Source organism: Salvelinus sp. IW2-2015, unplaced genomic scaffold, assembly GCF_002910315.2.
Source record: "Salvelinus sp. IW2-2015 unplaced genomic scaffold, ASM291031v2 Un_scaffold2251, whole genome shotgun sequence".
Classification (NCBI taxonomy): domain Eukaryota; kingdom Metazoa; phylum Chordata; class Actinopteri; order Salmoniformes; family Salmonidae; genus Salvelinus; species Salvelinus sp. IW2-2015.
In genome coordinates, this window is record NW_019943580.1 from 7,747 (window position 1) to 29,078 (window position 21,332).

Consider the following 21,332-nt stretch of genomic DNA (forward strand, 5'->3'; position numbering starts at 1 on the left):
CAGACATTGTAGAACAACACTTTGATAACATGTTCTACAAAACTGACCTGACATACACTTTAAGACTCTGGCAAGAACCGTGTGGATAGTATAAGCCAGTGCATTATGAGAGTGAGGACCTACGCATGACAGAAACCTCTGCAAGGGAAGGCAGAAAGGGTGGAATGACCTCTCCCATTACCTCTAATGCCAGAAAGTAGAGAGATATACTAACAAGCATGGAAGGAAGGAAACTCACTGCATAGAGCAATATTCACACTCCCATGGAACATATTACACTCATGATGTACTCTTTCAACCTAAAAGGAACTATAACGCAGCATTGCAAGTCAGCATCCTTCACTGTGTAGGTGATTGTCTAGATCATAATGGCACACAGCCTACAGCGAGCACACACACACAATTAACTTAAACTGACAAAGCATTTAAAGCCGAAATTAACCACTAACAGGGAAATTATTACAGCTCTTTTCATAAAATCGGTTTGATTTCAGTGTAGTAGGTAGTTGCAGTCTTTATACATTTACTGTATGAGTCTTTTTCCCCTATTCTTTTATTTATTTGTGCATCAATCATCCTGTGGCCCCTCCTCCTACCCCTCAGATTCCACCAGTAAGAATACCTGTCCTCTCCGCCTAGTCGATCTACATCCATGTTGCTTTAGTCCAACGCTGCTGTGAAACAATTGTGATGCATGTTGCTACAGTGTTCTGCAGTCGACTTGATCAAATAAACTTGTTTTGACTACAGTTTCTTCTATGATGTGTGCTGTATACATCACGTGAAACATATAGAAAAATAAGAATCACACACTAACTCAATGACCAACTGTGTCAGTTAAACTATTTTATTACAAACATTCTGCAATTACAAACATCCAGAAGTTGACTAGGAAAAGGTTATAATCTCACCATCATTGTTTTTTTTTCAAGATTAAGATCAGCTATTCAAAATACTACAGCTTAATGTGTTATACTATCAACCAATCACAATCAAGTTGGTAGTCAAGCAAATAACTTTTTTTATTACGCACCAAAAAATAATATACGCTAAGAATTTCCCCAAAGAAAATCATAAAATGAATACATCGTACATGACACAAAAAGAGATAAAAAATAATATAAATTCAGTTCTCTGTGTCACCTGCAGAAGACAGTAAAATCTGAGGCGAAAATGCACTTGGTGTGTCCCAAAAGGAAAAGTGACCATTCTAGCATGCTAGCCTGGTCGGGAGTGGAAACAAATCTTGTGTTCTCCCCCTCCCTCCTCAAAGTAGCAACAAAAGAAAATAATGTCAATTAAGTGTTTCCCCAAGGTATTTATTTCATTTAAGCGAGGCACAAAGGCTACATGACAGGCAGGTAGGAGAGCCCGCCCCACAGAAGTAATGTTAGGGTAAACACTGCAGATATCTAAAGTGTATCTGGAGAAGGAGACTAGGTGAAAGTTCTGTTGATTCCTTCCCCTCTTGTATTCTTCACTTGAAAGACCAAATTGCTTTCTCTCTCCTTTCCATTTTTCAATACATATTAAGAAGGCACAGTGCATGAATGTATTGGCGTCTCGATGCCATTTTCATCGCCTTCCTTCACTCTTTTTTGTCCTTTTTCAAGCTGTTGATCTGCTTCACTTATTTGTAACCAACTCGCCCATTCTTAACACTTCCCCTCTACCGCTCCCTCTCTCCTCCTCCCTTTATAGCAGGACACAGCGTTTCTTGGGTTTAGTCTCAGGAGGTTCCAAAGCTGCCAGGATGGCCTCGTCAAACACGTTCTTCAGCCCCCTCTGAGAGAGAGAGAGAGAGAGAGGAGAGAGGGAGTTTGCATTGACTTTTCAAGGTTTATAAATGTATTCTAACCTATTTTGTGAAGTACAGCAATGTTTCAGCCACCATGGGTCCTTATCAGCTCTTTTTCCCTCTAACAATGTAACATCATCATAATCCTTGGCCYCTTACCTGCGTGAGGGCGGAGCACTCCACATATTTGACGGCCCGGAGGTCCCGGGCCAGCTTGTCTCCGCTCTCAGGGGACAGGGGGCGCTGTTTGTTCTTGGCCAGCTTCTCCACAGTTGTTGCTTCGTCCCTCAGATCCACCTGGGTGCCCACCAACAGGAAGGGTGTACGAGGACAGTGATGGGAATCTCTGGAACCCACTACAGGGGTCAAGGATACACAAGGTAGAGTGTGTACAGGATCAGTTCATATGCTCATCAAAACCATTTTTACATGTTAGTCATTCAGCACACGACACAGTTAGTGCATTCATCTTAAGATAGCAAGGTGAGACAAACACACCCCAGTTCGTAGTAAGTACATTTTTCAGCAAAGTGAGTGCTAGTAGGACATGCTCTTTTTTTTTTTACCCTGAGCTAGCCCCTAGCCATTTGTTTGCAGATATCAACAGAGATAGATGTAAGCCAGGGATGGACAACTGGAGGGCCGCGGATCAATTTCCCAAAATGTTTTAAAAAAAAAAAAATTTTTTTAGGAACTCATCGGGGTCTCACTTACTTTGAGAGTTACAATAGTATAATACAATTTGCCATTATTTAAATGTGGTTGTGAATCAAGTTTTGTGTTATGTTAGTCACTGACAGTCACTTAATTAGCATTCAGCTAAGATTTTTTGATTGGTAATTAGTCTAGCCATCTAACGTTAGTATCATGGTCGACCGGAGGCCCCCATTAATTTTGCAAAACTTTCTCTCTACACTACGGCAGCGTGTAGAATTTAAGAACCTTGCTGGAAACTACACATTTTTCTCTCCACCCTATGGCAAAATTAGTAGAATTGCATGAAATGTTCTTAAAATTTTAAAATCTTCTCTCCGCCCCATGGCAAAATGTATAGAATTGAAGCAAACTTACTTTAAAACTGCAACATTTCTCTACACTCCATGGCAAAATGTGTAGAATGCAGGAACTTAACTAAAACTCAATGTTTCGCTCGCAAGAAAACTTAGGGCCCCCGAAAGGCTATGGCCGCTCTAGGTCGGTTCTGACTGCATGTGTGGGAATGGATGTGGGTACACAGACCCGTGTGCCACTGCGGCCCCATCCAAAGTTGCCCATTCCTGATGTAAGCAATATGAGGAGGACTTCACCTAGCCTTCCAATGGGCTTTGGGAGATCTTCTGCCATAACAGAAGGTGAAGAGGCTAAGGAAAGGGTTCAGATCCGTCATCTAGAAGTTTCTCTATGGGTAATAATACAAGGTAAAAAGTTGAGGTGTGGCGACTCAGAGACCAACACTGACCTTCTCTCGGACGTTCTCAAAGGATGAGGGTGAGACGCAGGAGAAACAGACGAGGAAGACATCCGTCTGTGGGTAGCTGAGAGGTCGCAGCCTATCGTAATCCTCCTGACCTGAGACGACCAACCAGAGGGAGAGAACGCGGTGACAATGAAACTAATGTGATATTGAACGATTCAACTGGTTGAGTTGCATTTACAAGACATCATATGTTCTCAAGAATGAACAAAGGCAGACTAGGATTTAGTTGTAGCACACAGACTGCTTAAAAGGATATACAGACAAAAGCATAAATTGACAGACAGAGACAGATTACCTGCGGTGTCGAAAAGCCCAAGTGTGTAGGGTTCCCCTCCGATCATCACCGTCACTGCATAATTATCAAACACCTGCACACATGAGACACACAAAATAATGAGTAAAATGGTTCAAGGGATGTTACCCATCAAAAATTATTTCATGAAGCAAATGTAAAATCAATAAGATAAACGTATTAAAAATAAAAAAGGGTTCAAATCAAACATTACCCCAACTGGCTGGTTATGGTGTTAAAGCCCATTCTACCCTCCCACTCAGCTCTCTGGACATCACCCCACTGACCTCCACAGTGTTTAGGGTGTGACTTGTCTGACCCTACTTACACCCTCCCCTGCCCACCTCTTACCGTAGGCACGTATTCTGAGGGGAACTTGTTGGTTGTGTAGGAGATAAGTAGACAGGTCTTTCCTACAGCTCCGTCCCCCACCACTACACACTTTATTGTCTGCATCTACTCATAGAGAGAGAAAGAGAGAGACAGACATAACAAAGTAGAGTTACTATCTCATGAAGGACATATTTAAGACCTTGCTTGTGACTCCACAAACTAAAAACAACAAAACAACAGCACCCCGATTAGCAATAACACTGTCTGCCTGGCCTGCAGTCTATTGATGTACATTCAGGCCATGTACATGGTGTGTTAGGCTAATGCTCAAAACAAGGGCATCTATTGATCATCAAACCACAAACAATGCTTGGCCGCATTGGAAACATGTGCATTGTGGGGAGGAAGAACTTCTACTAGTCAACGGAAGGAGGTAGAGACAGACAGGTAAACAGACAGGGGTCCAGACAAATCAAAATATGCCTGGACTACCCCCAAAAAATGTGTCTCTGTGACACACTTGGTTTTATGTAATAAAAAGTTATTTCCAGTTACAGCTAGACAACGTCCGCATACTTGCATAGCAAAGACATGACAGGGACAGGGAAGCGACATGATGTACAGTCATGACTACTTGTTGCGTTTTGCCTGATTTAAGATTCTAATTTCAAATCGTTACTTCTGCTGAATAATTCGATTAACACATTAGTAAAGGCTACTCTATACCCATCTGCTTTTAGCAACGCTAGTATTCCACACTTGTGACGCTGGGAATTATCTTTTTAAAAAACGCGATAGTCCACCGGAAGACAGAGGTTAAATAACATTATTTCAAACTTACTCTGCCGATTGTCCTTAGGGTTAGTCCTTATGCTGGGGGTAATTGAGAGAAAACATCCACTAGAACATACATTAAAATTGTAGACCCACTTTCTCTCCGCTTACTTCATGTCAAAATAAAAAGTCATGCACGTGTGCCATACATGCACAAAAAAAGCAAGATCTTGTTGGGGATTTTTATTTTGACATGGTGTAAGCAGAGAGAAACTGACCTCGCTGAGGAACTACACGGGTCTACAACAGACCCACGTTTGGAAATGCTGATTAATTATACGTTCCAATAGATGTTTTTTTTTCACTTACAAATTCAACCCTGCATAAGGATCAAGCCTACAGACAATCGATAGAGTAAATTGAAATTAATTGTATAACTTCTGGCGAACTAGGCGGGTTTTTTACAAGCTAATTCCCAGCAACGCTAGTGTGTAAATGCTAGCGTTGCTAAAAGCAGCTAGTCTATACCTAAACATGTGAAAGGAAATGGCATCTCTTATTATGAATAAACAATCGGCTCTACCGTTATGGCTTAACTAACTTCGGCAGACAGCAAGTGAACTGGACTGCGGGGCACCGGACATAGGCTGCGCTTAGACAGGCTGACTAATTCTGATCTTTAGACCAATCAGATCAGCAATGGAAAAAATAAAATCTGATGTGACTGGTCAAACGACCAATTAGTAGAGGAAAAAGTGGACCTGCTTGTCTAAATGCACCCATATTTCCCAGAAAAAAAATGCAAGGACCGCAAGCATGCCATTGCATAGCTACAGATTGTTACACCAGATAATGCGATTTAACCAGATGTTGGGGATTCATTACTGGGAGTTAGTTACAGGTTAGGTACTGTTTGGCGTAGCACAGAGAAATTTCGACCAACCTTAATTTGGCAACACTAAGATGGCGCCGTACACATTAACTGAGCATTTTCTAAATTCAAACGCACTACCTGCAACTGGACACAGACATTTTAGAATATACATGTTTGGCCGAATTGACAACGAAGTTTGTAAAGGTTATATCACTAAGGTTGGTCAAATTCTCTGTGCTAACGTTACACCATACAGTAACCTGTAACTCCCAGTAATGGATACCAACAATATTTGGTTTCACACATTATTTACATTTACATATTTACATTATCTGGTATAACAATCTGTAGCTAGCCATTAAAGCCTCAGTCAGTCTAAAAATGAATGAAAGTTAAACCTTACAATTTGTTCTACACTGTATGAAGTGTCAGGCAAAATTGAACAATACTTTCATACCAAAAGTTAACTACCGGCTACTCGGGAGACATTAACGTGAAGCATATAACTAGCCAGATACTTTTGGGTAAAGTTAGATTGTCATAAAACATTGCCGACAGTTGGTTATTTTGTACAGTCCGCATATCATGAAAGTTTTCAAAGTTTTGACAATGTGGGTTGGCTGGCAGGCATTGCCCCTCGGTTAGCCTGTGATTGCTAATTTCCTAAAAAGTCGCTTATGGTCGTTAACAATTCAACGTTTCTTACGTGAGTAGGCACTAATATATAACGATGGCTTAATCTATACTACAACTGTCTTCACATTTATTCAACTAAAACAAATTCATTATTCCCGTTTTCAGAAAAGTACTCACCGTTTTCTCCGGCAATTAGGCGTTGGTTACATCCGGGTTTGAATGAGGATTTTTTTCTTAGTTTTCCCCCCGTCCTTGTGACAGTACTGCCACCTACCGACAATAAATACAATAAAATCAAATTGTATGGTCGCATACACATATTTAGCAGATGTTATTGCGGGTGAAGCGAAATGCTTGTGTTCCTAGCTCCAACAGTGCAGTAGTATCCAACAATTCACAACAATACACACAATCTAAAAGTAAAATAATGGAATTATATAACTATTAGGACGAGCAATGTCAGAGTGACATTGACTAGAATACAGTACAATACATACATATGAAATGAGTAGAACAATATTCTAAACATTAATAAAGTGTACTGTGTTCCATTATCACAGTGACCAGGGATTCCATGTCTATGTACATAAGGCAGCAGCCTCTAAGGTGCAGGATTGAGTGACCGGGTGGTAGCCGGCATCTAGCCAGTAGTATGTATGACAGTGACTTGTAAACATAATATCAACAACAAATAAATCAACTTCATAAACGTGACTTAATCCAATGGGTGGAATGGACTGGAGTGAAAACTGAACCCCACGAGGATAGCAGTACAGTGGAAATGCACACCATCTAAAATCCTCAAAAAAGTACTACAGCTGCACCATTGAGAGCATCTCGACTGGCTACATCACTGCTTGGTATGGCAACAGCACCACCCTCGATTGCATGGCGGTTCAGTACTTCACTGGGGCCGAGCTCCTTGCTATACAGGACCTCTATATCAGCCGGTGTGAAAGGAAGGGCCATGAAATCGTTAGACTTGAGCCACCTAAGCTATAGACCTTTCTCTCTGCTTCCGCACGGTAAGCGGTACCAGTGCATCATGTCTGAAACCAACAGGCTCCTAAACAGCTTCCATCTCCGAGCCATAAGACTGCTAAATACAGTTGAAGTCGGAAGTTTACATACACTTAGTTTGGAGTCATTAAAACTCGTTTTTCAACCACTCCACAAATTTCTTGTTAACAAACTATAGTTTGGGCAAGTCGGTTAGGACATGTACTTTGTGCATGACACAAGTAAATTTTACAACATTTGTTTACAGATGGATTATTTAACTTATATTTCACTGTATCACAATTCCAGTGGGCCAGAAGTTTACATACTTTAAGTTGACTGTGCCTTTAAACAGCTTGGAAAATTGCAGAAAATGATGTCATGGCTTTAGAAGCTTCTGATAGGCTAATTGACATCATTTGAGTCAATTGGAGGTATACTTGTGGATGTATTTCAAGGCCTACCTTTAAACTCAGTGTCTCTTTGCTTGACATCATGGGAAAATAAAAAAAATCAGCCAAGACCTCAGAAAAAAAATTGTAGACCTCCACAAGTCTGGTTCATCCTTGGGAGCAATTTCCAAACGCCTGAAGGTACCACTTTCATCTGTACAAACAATAGTACGCAAGTATAAACACCATGGGACCATGCAGCCGTCATACCGCTCAGGAAGGAGACACGTTCTGTCTCTAAGAGATTAACGTACTTTGGTGCGAAAAGTGCAAATAAATCCCGGAACAGCAAAGGACCTTGTGAAGATGCTGGAGGAAACAGGTACAAAAGTATCTATATCCACAGTAAAACGAGTCCTATATCAACATGACCTGAAAGACCGCTTAGCAAGGAAGAAGCCACTGCTCCAAAACCATCATAAAAAAGACAGACTACGGTTTGCAACTGCACATGGGGACAAAGATCGTACTTTTTGTCCTCTGGTCTGATGAAACAAAAATAGAACTGTTCGGCCATAATGACCATTGTTATGTTTGGAGGAAAAATGGGGATGTTTGCAAGCCGAAGAACACCATCCTAACCGTGAAGCATGGGGGTGGCAGCATCATGTTGTGGGGGTGCTTTGCTGTAGGAGGGACTGATGCACTTCCCAAAATAGTTGGCATCATGAGGCAGGAGATTTATGTGGATATATTGAAGCAACATCTCAAATCAAATGTATTTATAAAGCCCTTCTTACATCAGCTGATATCTCAAAGTGCTGTACAGAAACCCAGCCTAAAACCCCAAACAGCAAGCAATGCAGGTGTAGAAGCACGGTGGCTAGGAAAAACTCCCTAGAAACACCAGAACATAGGAGGAAACCTAGAGATGAACCAGGCTATAGGGGTGGCCAGCCCTCTTCTGGCTGTGCCGGGTGGAGATTATAACAGAACATGGACAAGATGTTAAAATGTTCATAGATGACTAACGCTTTCAAATAATAATAATCACAGTGGTTGTCAAGGGTGCAACAGGTTAGCACCTCAGGAGTAAATGTCAGTTGGCTTTTCGTAGCCGATCACATTGAGAGTATCTCTACCGCTCCTGCTGTCTCTAGAGAGTTGAAAACAGCAGGTCTGGGACAGGTAGCACGTTCGGTGAACAGGTCAGGGTTCCATAGCCGCAGGCAGAACAGTTGAAACTGGAGCAGTAGCACGGCCAGGTGGACTGGGGACAGCAAGGAGTCATCATGCCAGGTAGTCCTGAGGCATGGTCCTCAGAGAGAGAGAGAGAGAAAGAAAGGAGAGAATTAGAGAGAGCATACTTAAATTCACATAGGACACCGGATGAGATAGGAGAAATACTCCAGATATAACAGACTGACCCTCCCAACACATAAACTACTGCTGCATAAACTAAGACATCAGTCAGGAAGTTAAAGTTTGGTCGCAAATGGGTCTTCCAAATGGACAATGACCCCAAGCATACTTCCAAAGTTGTGTCAAAATGGCTTAAGGACAGCAAAGTCAAGGTATTGGTGTGGCCATCACAAAGCCCTGACTTCAATCCTATAGAAAATGTGTGGGCAGAACTGAAAAAGCAAGGAGGCCTATGAACCTGACTCAGTTACACCAGCTCTATCAGGAGGAATGGGCCAAAATTCACCCAACTTATTGTGGGAAGCTTGTGGTAGGATACCCGAACCGTTTGACCCAAGTTAAACAATTTAAAGGCAATGCTACTAAATACTAATTGAGTGTATGTAAACTTCTGACCCACTGGGAATGTGATGAAAGAAATAAAAGCTGAAATAAATCATTCTCTACTATTATTCTGACATTTCACATACTTAAAATAAAGTGGTGATCCTAACTGACCTAAAACAGGGAATCTTTACTTGGATTAAATGTCAGGAATTGTGAAAAACTGAGTTTAAATGTATTTGGCTCAACTGTAGCTAACAGAATGGCTGCACGGACTATCTGAGTTGACCCTTGAATTTAAAAAAAATAGTTTTGCACAGTCACAGTATTCTACACACTCACTGACACTGACTCCAACACACACATACTGTAACATGCACACACATTTATACTGACTTTAGACAGTCTTGATGCCTATTCACCTTACCCCTATACATACAGTCCATTCGGAAAGTATTCAGACCCCTTCACTTTTCCATATTTTGTTACATTACAGCCTTATTATAAAATGGATAAATAAAATATGTTCCTCATCAATCTACACACAATATCCCATAATGAAAAAGCGAAAATAGGTTTTGATGAAAAATGAAAAAACAGAAATATATTATTTACATAAGTATTCAGACCCTTTGCTATGAGACTCAAATTTGAGCTCAGGTGCACCCTGTTTCCATTGATCATCTTTGAGATGCTTCTACAACTTGTAGTAAATTCAGTTTATTGGACATGAATTCGAAAGGCACACACCTGTCTATATAAGGTCTATACACCTGTCTATATAAAAAACCAAGCCATGGGGTCGAAGGAATTGTCCGTAGAGCTTTAAGACAGGATTGTGTCGAGCCACAGATCTGGGGAAGGGTACCAAAACATTTCTGCAGCATTGAAGATCCCCAAGAACACAGTGGCCTCCATCATTCTTAAATGGAAGAAGTTTGGAACCACCAAAACTCTTCCTAGAGCTGGCTGCCCGGCAAAACAGAGCAATCGGGGATAAGGGCCTTGGTCAGGGAGGTGACCAAGAACCCGATGGTCACTCTGACAGAGCTCCAGAATTCCTCTGATGAAACCAAGATTGAACTCTTTGGCTTGAATGCCAAGCGTCACGTCTGGAGGAAACCTGGCACCATCCCTACGGTGAAGCATGGTGGTGGCAGCATCATACTGTGTGGACGTTTGTCAGCTGCAGTGACTGGGAGACTAGTCAGGATCGAGGAAAAGATTAACAGAGCAAAGTACAGAGATCCTTGATGAAAACCTGCTCCAGAGCACTCAGGACCTCAGACCTTCCAACAGGACGACAATCCTAAGCACACAGCCAAGACAACGCAGGAGTGGCTTCAGGACAAGTCTCTGAATGTCCTTGAGTGTCCCAGCCAGAGCCTGGACTTGAACCTGATCAAACATCTCTGGAGAGACCTGATTACCTGTTCAAGAGTCTTATGGCTTGGGGGTAAAAACTGTTGAGAAAACGTTTTGTCCTAGACTTGGCTCTCCGGTACCGCTTGCCATGCGGTAGTAGAGAGAACAGTCTATGACTCGGGTGGCTGGGGTCTTGGACAATTTTTAGGGCCTTCCTCTGACACCGCCTGGTGTAGAGGTCCTGGATGGCTCTAATCGCTGCCAAAGGTGCTTCAACATAGTACTGAGTAAAGGGTCTGAATACTTACGTAAATGTGATATTTCAGTGTTTTATTTTATAATACATTTGCAAAAATGTCTTAACCTGTTTTTGCTTTGTTATTATGGTGTGTTTTGTGAAAATGTATATATATTTTTTAATCCATTTTAGAATAAGGCTGTAACGTCCCAAAATGTGGAAAAAGTCAAGGAGTCTGAATACTTTCCGAATGCACTGTGTCTACCTCTATCACTCCAGTAACCCTGCACATTGTAAATATGGTATTGGAACTGACTCTGTATATAGCGTATTACCTTGTGTTCTTATTTTCAGTTCTCATGCGTTTTTGTTCTAGCTTGTGTTATCTTTAGTGCTACTTTGATATTGATTACTGCATTGTTGGGTTTGGAGCTGCAAGAAGGCATTTCACTATACTTGTGCATGTGACATTCAAACTTAACTTCAAAAACATATTTGACAGTTGGCACAACTTTTGAGCATGCATGCATGCAACAGCAGTTTGATCCTCAAAGCAAGGCCTGTAGAGAGCAGTGTTCTCACATTTCTGTAACTTCTGGCAATATTTTGATTCCTAAAGTTCTTTCTGAGTCTTGTTTTAAAATGTTCTGTTTTTACAGTCATATCAAGACTATGCTTTAGAAAAAAATATAGTTGATGATGATTTTAAGCTCTATATAACTTATGTCACCCAGTGACATAATAACACCCTGTCACCAGCTCTTTTTAGTGACATTCAATACAAAAAAAGACAAAAAATTATGTAAATAGATACCAAAGAAGTGACATTGGTTGACAGATATTACACATTAGCAATGGTAAGGCATGTTGGGCTTTTTGCATTCTATCCTCATTGACGACGAGCCTGCGTCATTTCCGGATGTTGCCTCCCCCCTTTTTTTATTGACATTTCGCTTAATTCTAGCTTGCGGGCTACAGGCGTTTTGCAGGGTCATTTGTTTTTTATTCGGTGACATTTAGCACCACGGCTTCTGAACGGATAGGTGCATGTTTTGCACAAAAGAGAGGCGTTTGTAGGTGTCAGGTTGTTGGAAAATTGTAGAGACATCAACATCTTTCTTCCTTTGGATTCCTGACGTTTTGGCTTCCTTTGTCAGCTTGACTTCCGTTTTCATGTGCAATCAACAGTGGAAAAATAGCTAGCTATCTTGCTAGGAAAACCCTAGCCAATGTATTAAGTTGTACTTAGGCGTGAGCAATATACAACTTTCTATCGGCAAATAAGTCTGCTTTAAGGGGCTCATTTCCAACGTTGGTTTGTAAGCTAGTTTTCAGGCTAGTTTCCTTACACGGATGCTAGGTGGCTAGCAAGGATAGCTAACTTGCTAACAATACTGCTGCACATTTCTCACTATTGTCCGTCGGTACGCTGTTCTAAAAGTGTCGAAATAACCGAATGAGAGGTCGTACATTTACTGTCCTCTTACATTATTTTTTGTACTGAGGCGCGAAGAAACTACGTTTTTAGCTAGCCCCAGCTAGCTTAATTAGCTAAGCAAAACACCATGTTTCGATATTTAAATGACGTGGATGACAACCCTTACATGATGTGAGTATCGTATTGCCTTTTATCCAAGCGAACTGCATGTTTTGCTTTTATACCCATTTGAATGAATCAACCCAGTCGTTGTCGTTTGTTCTGAGATTTAAAGGCCTAATCTCCTGCCACCATGTGTAGGCAGGCAGCCAGAATATATTAGGTAACTACATACACCACATAGTTAACTATATCACGGCTGGGATGGATCAGCCGGTTATGTCTAGCTTATTATTTTTTACATAAGTATGTGTTTACCTCTTATATTCTCATTCCATGGTGAGTAACCATGGTCAAGAGTACACCTGGAGACAGGTGGACCTGAGTTTTCATCATGATGTCAGCAATCCCTTTCCTTATTCACTGCTGGGTTTTTTTCATGATCTGTATCCTCAGTGAGATACATTGTTTCTGTTTTGCAGGGATCCATTCGCAGCCCACAGGCAACAGATGAGGAGTCTGTTTGGGTCGTTTGGCTACGAACCTTTCCCCCTCAGTCCTCAGATTCAGCCTCCCCGTGCACCCCACCTTCAGGTGTGTGTGAGCGAGAGTGTCACTACTCTGAGTATCTCTAGTAAGTGTGTGTGATGTTGGGTTCAATTCCATTTCAAATTTAGGAAGTACACTAGAATTCAAATTATCTTCAATGAGTAAACATTGGAATTTGAATTGGACTTAGGATAACTTTTTGAATTGACTGTAATTAAAATGGAATCGACCCAACCCTGGTAGGTATACACCACAACACACCATAGCTATTTGATTATATGTAGTGTAGACAAATTTTATATTACTGCATTGTTACTGCATATTTGTTGTCTGCTGTTAAATAACCTCCTACTGCTTTTCAGGCTGGAGCCCTGCAGCCATTTGGAATGATGGGAATGGTGAGTCCTTGTCCCTGTGTGTTAAGATGTTATCTCTGCCTCTTAGAGCCCTGAATGCACCGTTCCAATATGTTCAAAACAAATTCTCAATTTAAAAATCAGATAACTGACTTCCTCATGTGTTCCTTCCCCAGGGGGGAGGCTTCATGGACATGTTTGGGATGATGGGAGGAATGATGGAGAACATGGTGAGTATTTTCAGAGATTCCTGGTATTCCCTCACCTGCTTTCCCAGATCAAGCATGTTCCTTGGCTAAAAAATACCCTCAATGGAGATTCTCTGTGTCCAGAAAAAACACATTTTAGAGTTAACGTTTTGTGACCCAGCAACAACTCAGTCTAAAGCAAAGACCCAACATGAGTTCAGTGGTTGAAACTTAAAAATAATCCAGCTAGACAAGATGTGTTATCTTCTTTCCCTTTAGGACAGAATGTCGGGTTCGCCAAACTGTCAGACGTTCTCTTCCTCCACAGTCATCTCCTACTCCTCCTCAGACATGGGAGCCCCTAAAGTCTACCAGCAGACCAGCGAACTGAGGACTGCACCTGGAGGGGTAAGAGAGCAGGCCAAATTAAATTTACTGCTGTATTGCATGTACATTGTTCAGTAGGGGTTTACAATGCCAATCCTCCAGAGCTACTGGCCTCTACTACCAGCTCCCTGCTGAACACTACCTCCTCCCCTCAGATTCGTGAGACGCGCCAATCTGTCGTGACAGCGAGAGTGGCTTGGAGCGCCTGGCCATGGCACCACATCTGGGACCGCGGTCACGTGATGGAGCGCTCCCGAAACCGCCACACCGGCGACCGCGAAGAACGGCAGGACTACATCAACCTGGAGGAGAGTAAGTCATGGAGCTACATGTGCTACTCACTACGGTTCTCCAGAATCAGTATGACCATACCCACGTTTCTTTTTTTCTTTTTTTTTTCTTCTTTTTTACCCCCTTTTCTCCCCAATTTTCGTGGTATCCAATCGCTAGTAATTACTATCTTGTCTCATCGCTACAACTCCCGTACGGGCTCGGGAGAGACGAAGGTCGAAAGCCATGCGTCCTCCGAAGCACAACCCAACCAAGCCGCACTGCTTCTTAACACAGCGCGCCTCCAACCCGGAAGCCAGCCGCACCAATGTGTCGGAGGAAACACTGGCACCTGGCCCCTTGGTTAGCGCGCACTGCGCCCGGCCCCGCCACAGGAGTCGCTGGAGCGCGATGAGACAAGGATATCCCTACCGGCCAAACCCTCCCTAACCCGGACGATGCTAGGCCAATTGTGCGTCGCCCCACGGACCTCCCGGTCGCGGCCGGCTGCGACAGAGCCTGGGCGCGAACCCAGAGACTCTGGTGGCACAGCTAGCGATGCAGTGCCCTAGACCACTGCGCCACCCGGGAGGACCTATACCCACGTTTCTAACTCCCAAGTAATAATAAACCATTTGCCTTGGGTATAAAAGCATATGGATGCTAAATGGCTGTATTTGCAACTGTTTGTTTCCATTGCTAGACTTGCCTGGTTAGTTATGTCTGGCCATGTTTCTGACCCCCTCCTCCCCTGTCTCTCTCTCAGGTGAGGCTGCTGCCTTCGATGAGGAGTGGAGGAGCACAGCCGGAAGGTACCCTCCCCCAAACGCACGGGGGATAGACTACGGCCGGGACAGGAGGGCAGGTGGGCAACAGCTGGCCCTCGCCGCCCCACCCAGCTCCTCGTCTCCGCCCGCCCCTCGCCATGAGTCTCCCAGACACCTCCCACCTGCAACTCGCCCCCGTTACGACTGGTGAGAGGTAGGAGGAGCATGACCTGTATGTCTGTGTGTTTGTAAAAGTGTGTGTACTGTGGATAGCACTGCACAGTCCCAAATCAATTATTGTACCCTTTGTTGATCTGAAAGTAGTGGATAGGTATCAACCCTGATATAGTGTCTTTGCTTACGCCAATCCCGATCCAGTCCTTTCAAATCCACTAGGTGAGTCAATAAGGTCCAGGGAACAGATGAGATCAGTCTGGGGCTGAGCCTGTCCCAGTTGTTAGTTTGTCTGTGGTCAATGGGTGTATCTGCGTTGCTTGCTGTTTGGGGTTTTAGGCTGGGTTTCTGTACAGCACTTTGTGACTTCGGCTGATGTAAAAAGGGCTTTATAAATACATTTGATTGATCTCAATAGTCTACAGTGGTTTACGTTACACCACTCGTCCATCTGCTCTGACATTAAACAAGTGGACAGGCAAAAGCTCAGTCCCATTAAGAATTCTCCATATTGCTTTTGACATAGCCAGTGTTTTCAGATCAGTGTAGGAGAAGAGACAAGAAGACACTATGACAGTTGAGATCCACATCACCCACTGATGAAGTGATGTGTTTTCTCCTGCCAGGGGTCAAGGGTGAAAGGTGAGCAGAAGGATGGAGGAGAGGATACCGAGGGGATCTGCCTGATGCTGTGAACGAAGAAGGGAGGAGAGGGTCACGACTGACCGTGAAGATATTTGATATGATGGGACTGTCTATATATAAACTATACATTTAACACACACACACACACACACACATCAGAACCCAACACACTCAATACCCGCAATTATGGTTCAACCTCTCTGCTGTTACTGTTCACATACACACCTGCGGACACACATGTACACACATGATTACACACACTCAAGTTGTATATAGAGCCACCCTCCAACTTTACATGCGTTAATTGCCCACCTCACTATATAAATATATATAMATTGCCACACTACATACTACACATGTGCTGTACAGTCCATATATGTTTGTGTAGACACTAGTGTGTCTGTGAATTGAATTGTATACTGTTGACTAATTAAAAGAATTAATGAAAACAAACATTAAATATTGTTAGATAATTGCACACTGTGTTGTGGTTTGTCATGGAATAGTGAGGGGATGGGTTATGTTTTTAGAACAGGTTTTGACCTGACAAGGACTGACATCACTAAAGGTGGTACAGGAGAAATGGAGTTTGCTGGTGTTTTTCTGTCTTTTATACAGTCTTGTCTGAAAATCCCAATTCCATGTAGGAAGTAAACTGACATTCCAATACACATTTTTGTTGTTGTAAACCCATGAGAATTGGAATTTCAGTTTACTTCCTGAATTGGCACAATTGAAGTGGAATTGATCCCAACCCTGGTACATGTGAAAATGTTACTTGGTTGTATTTTTGTTTTGCTGTTGAATCTGTTCAATATTCAGCATGCCTTTCCATCCCAACACTTTGTTTATATTATAAATGCCACAGTAAATAGTGTGTCCTATGGCACAGTCCATCCCTTCATACATACTCCCTCACAAATAAACACATTCATATCCCTACACACTCACTCTCTCGTGTGTGTGTAAACTCGTGCTCTCACTATCTAGTGTCAGAATAGCTGCAGATGGTCATATGACATCCAGCTGGAACACACCAGAGAAGAAGCCAATCAAAATCCTCCCTGCCCTCTGCCCATTCCAGTGGCACATTCCCTCTGGATATCTCTTCCCCCCTCTCTTCCATAATTGTCACCTTCATCACTGAGGTTCCCTCTGTATTTTATAGCTGCCTTGTGTGATTTATTGTTCGTTCTCTGTCTTTCATCTCTGTATTCTGTTAAATGCTACACATCACTAGTTACTGGCCCTGGTCCTCTATTACCCGCCTTCATTCACATACAGTGCCTTGCAAAATTATTCAGAGCTTTTGGATTGCTTCACATTTTATTGTTACAAAGTGGAATTAGAATTGATTGATTTAATTGTCTTTTTTTGTTGTCAATTTCCTCTGTAATGTCAAAGTGGAAGAAATTCAATTTTTTTAAAAAGATTAATAAAAATGTGATAACTAAAATATGTCCATTGCATAAGTATTCAGCTTATTTGTTTATGCAAACCTAAATTAGTTCAAGAGTAAAATGTTGCTTAATAAATCACATAAAATTACATGGACTCACTCTGTGTGAAATAATAGGGGTTGACATGATTTTTTAATGACTAACACTTCCTCTGTCCCCCGTGCATAAAATATCTGTAAGGTCCCTCAGTCAAATATTAAATTACAAGCACAGATTTAACTACAAAGACCAGGGATCTTTTTGAAAGCCTCAAAGAAGGGTTGTGATTGGTTGATGGATAACAATAACAAATCAGACATTGAATATCTCTTTAAGCATGGTCAAGTTAATAATTATGCTGTGGATTATGTATTAAACCACCCAGACACATCCAGATAGACATCCTTCTGAACTGAGGTGCAGGACAGGAATTAAACTGCTCTTGGATGTTACCATGAGGCCATTGGTGATTTTAAAGCAGTTACAGGGTTCAATGGATCTGATGGGAGAAAACTGAGGATGGATCAACAACATTGTAGTGACTCCACAATAATGACTTAAAGTGAAATGAAGAATACAAATATACAGAATAAAAATATTCCAAAACACCCATCTTGTATGCAGCAAGGCACTAAAGTAATACACTTTTTGGCCTAAATGCAAAGTCTTATGTTTGTGGAAAATCCAACATAACACTTCACTGAGTAACTGCCTACTTATTTTCATGCATGGTGGTGGCTGCATCAAGGTATGGGTATGCTTGACATCTGCAAATACGGGGGAGTTTTTCAGGATAAAAAGAAACAGGATGGAGCTAATCACAGGCAAAAGGAAAACCTGGTTCAGTCTATTTTCCAACAGACACAGGGAGAGGAATTCACCTCTCAGCAGGACAATAACCTACAACACAAGGTCAAACCTACACTGGAGTTGCTTACCAATAAGACAGTGAATGTTTCTGAGTGGCCAAGTCAAAGTTTTGACTTAAATCTGCTTGAAAATGTATGGCAAGACTTGAAAATTGCTGGCCATGACCCCTAACATCTTGACAGAGCTTGAAGAATTATGAAATTCAATATTGCACAATCCAGGTGTGTAAAGCCCGAGACTTACCCAAGAAGGCTCACAGGTGTAATCACTGCCAAATATGTTTCTAACATATATTGACCCAGGGAGCTGAATACTTATGCAACAACTAAAATACTTAATTTCTATCAATCTTTTTTATTTTAGTTTTTTATTCTTCCGTTTTGACATTACAGAGTATTTTGTGTAGATTGTTGTTTTTTTTTTTTACAATTAAATCCAGTTTAATGCCACTTTGTAGCACAATAAAATGTGAAGAAATCCAAGGGGTATGTATGCTTTTGCAAGGCACTGTATCTATTCCATATGGCCATCTAACCTGGACTACAGGGAGTTCAATATCTCCCCTCCTATACTGTGCATGCAAAGGCTAAGCCAAATACAACCTACAGTTTGGTCACAACAGTCTATACAAGGCCAATCCACATACTGTATCTATACAAAGCTGATAGCCATACAAACAGATTTCTGCAGCCAGCAGTATGTCTTAKAAGATGAATGCTAATGMTAACTAAGTGAATGCATMCTCCAGTATGTTCTAGCTAGCAGATACACACAGCWAGCTAAGCCCATGCATCCCACAGTATGTCCCAGCATAYACTCCTGCCAACCCTGCCGTCTGTTTCTKCYTGTTCTCTGTGTATGTGAGCTTATCAGGGCTTACATCACTACTGACTAGTACTCATGACATCTGYGGAAATATTGTTCCAGYAAATGTATGCATAAATGAATGTGTAATTTTTTGGATTGCCAATATACTGAGCGTCAGTGCCTAGGGCTGTAGTTGTGGTGCAGTGTGTTGACTGTGTCATCATGGGATGGGACAGGGGGGTTGTGGGGGATTGTGTTTTGTATTCCATGTTGTATTCTCTCCTATTCTATTTTGTGAMATTTCTCTGGKCTCAAGCCAAAMASWGAACACACACAACCCCTCTTTTTCGGTGCYTACTGCTGCTATGCTGAATCCTTCTCTCCTCTCCTCTTTCTGTCTCCTTGACCCCTTCTCGCTCCCTCCCCTTTCCTCTGCATCTTCCAATAACTTGCGCGTTCCCCCTCCCCCGTCTGTCGCACGTTCTCACCGCCTCCCCTTTTCTACCTCCTCCCTGTGCCCCTCTCTCGCTCTCCTTCTCTCTCATTTGCTCACATTCTCTCACTTTCCCTACCAGGCTTCACACACACTGCAGGTAATGGAAAACAATATACATCTATTCCTTCCTTCCTCTCATCCTTCTCAGTTTCCTCTCCTCTGTCTCTTTGCTCTCTTCTCTCACCATTTCATCCCTCCGCCGGCTCATATCCTCTGATTAGTCCTTGACTGCACAGCACAGCACAGGTACCATTGCATCAGCTTCTGTGTCTAAACTCACTGACGGTGTGTGTGTGTCAAGGAATGACAGCGCATTGTGTGTGTGTCCTACTAGTCCATGGTTCAATGTTGAATGTGTTTGATGGTTGGCCTGTCAATTGCGGTGTGGTGTGTGTTGCTGTATGTGCTTAGAGTCCATCTGCTTCACAGCATTTACTTCCTGACTATGCGTCAGTTTGTGCCAGTTTGCTGTGTGTGTGTGTGTGTGTGTCTGTCTGTCTGTCTGTCTGTCTGTCTGTCTCTGTCTGTCTGTCTGTCTGTCTGTCTGAGTCTGCCTGTGTTAGTCTCTATATTCTCTGTTTATGTCTCCAGAAAATACATTTAAGAGGTAATTTTTATCTCTCACTCTGTGAACATCACTTACCCCATCTCAGAATATTCATAATTTCTGGCCAAAGGGGGATTTAATCATTTTAGAATCTCTACCACCGTTCCCTTGTTCCTCTCATCTTTCTCCCCCTTCTTCTAAAGCTTGTTTTGATCATGCAGAAATCCCTCTGCTGTGTTAGAACAAGGCTGTGTTAGAACAAGGCTGTGTTAGAACATGGCTGTGTTAGAACATGGCTGTGTTAGAACAAGGCTGTGTTAGAACATGGCTGTGTTAGAACATGGCTGTGTTAGAACAAGGCTGTGTTAGAACATGGCTGTGTTAGAACAAGGCTGTGTTAGAACAAGGCTGTGTTAGAACATGGCTGTGTTAGAACAAGGCTGTGTTAGAACATGGCTGTGTTAGAAGGAGGGTTGGTGCGTGTACTGTATGTGCTAGAAGAGAGGCGTGAACTACATGTGGATATTCAAGGACAGATGAAGAACACTTGCGATATAAAGGAATGAAGGAACAGACTGGAATAAACCTTTAAATTTAGTGCAAGATTTTGTGTCTAAGGTCGCATAACTTCGCTGTTATCCAGTCCTCTCGTTCCTTCATTCCTTTATCCAGTTGTTCCTTCTCCATTCCTTTTATCCAATAGTTTTCCTTCATTCAATAGTTCCTTCATTCCTTTATCTAGTTGTTCTTCATTCCTTTATCTAGTTGTCCTTCATTCCTTTATCCAGTTGTTCCTTCATTCCTTTTATCCAGTTTTTCCTTCATTCCTTTATCCAGTTGTTCCTTCATTCCTTTATCCAATAGTTCCTTCATTCCTTTATCTGTGTGTTTTCATTCCTTTATCTAGTTGTTCCTTCATTCCTTTATCGTTGTTCCTTCATTCCTTTATCCAGTTCGTTCCTTTCATTCCTTTATCCAGTTTGTTCCTTCATTCCTTTATCCAGTCGTTCTTCATTCCTTTATCTAGTTGTTTCCTTCATTCCTTATCTAGTTGTTCCTTCATTCCTTTATCAGTAGTTCCTTCATTCTTTTATCCAGTAGTCCTTCATTCCTTTTTTCCAGTTGTTCCTTATCATTCCTTTATCCAGTTGTTTTCTTCCTTCTTTATCCAGTAGTTCCTTCATTTTTTATTCATTCATTCCTTTATTCATTCATTCATTCAATGACAGAGACAACTCTCTGAAGCCTTCATCTTATCTTTTTTACAGGTAGGTTATGGTTTTTGGTCAAATGTATTCTATGACAGTCACTGAATACAGGTGAAAATGTAACGGTAATGAACTCACAGGAACTGGAAGCACTAGCTCTGTGTTTCC

General features: G+C 42.0%; 1 protein-coding gene and 1 pseudogene across 1 annotated transcript; one reads left to right on the forward strand and one right to left on the reverse strand.

Annotated features, from left to right (window-relative positions):
* Positions 1-1,139: 1,139 nt before the first annotated feature.
* On the reverse strand, positions 1,140-6,439 carry LOC112073399 (cell division control protein 42 homolog; annotated as a pseudogene).
* A 5,430-nt stretch (positions 6,440-11,869) lies between these two features.
* Positions 11,870-15,938, forward strand: LOC112073400 (myeloid leukemia factor 2-like). The gene is given in 10 exon segments (XM_070440131.1): positions 11,870-12,533; positions 12,944-13,055; positions 13,373-13,408; positions 13,543-13,596; positions 13,834-13,962; positions 14,097-14,115; positions 14,118-14,154; positions 14,156-14,253; positions 14,978-15,185; positions 15,779-15,938. Coding segments are annotated over 10 exon segments (750 nt in total). The 5' UTR covers positions 11,870-12,489; the 3' UTR covers positions 15,792-15,938.
* Positions 15,939-21,332: the final 5,394 nt, after the last annotated feature.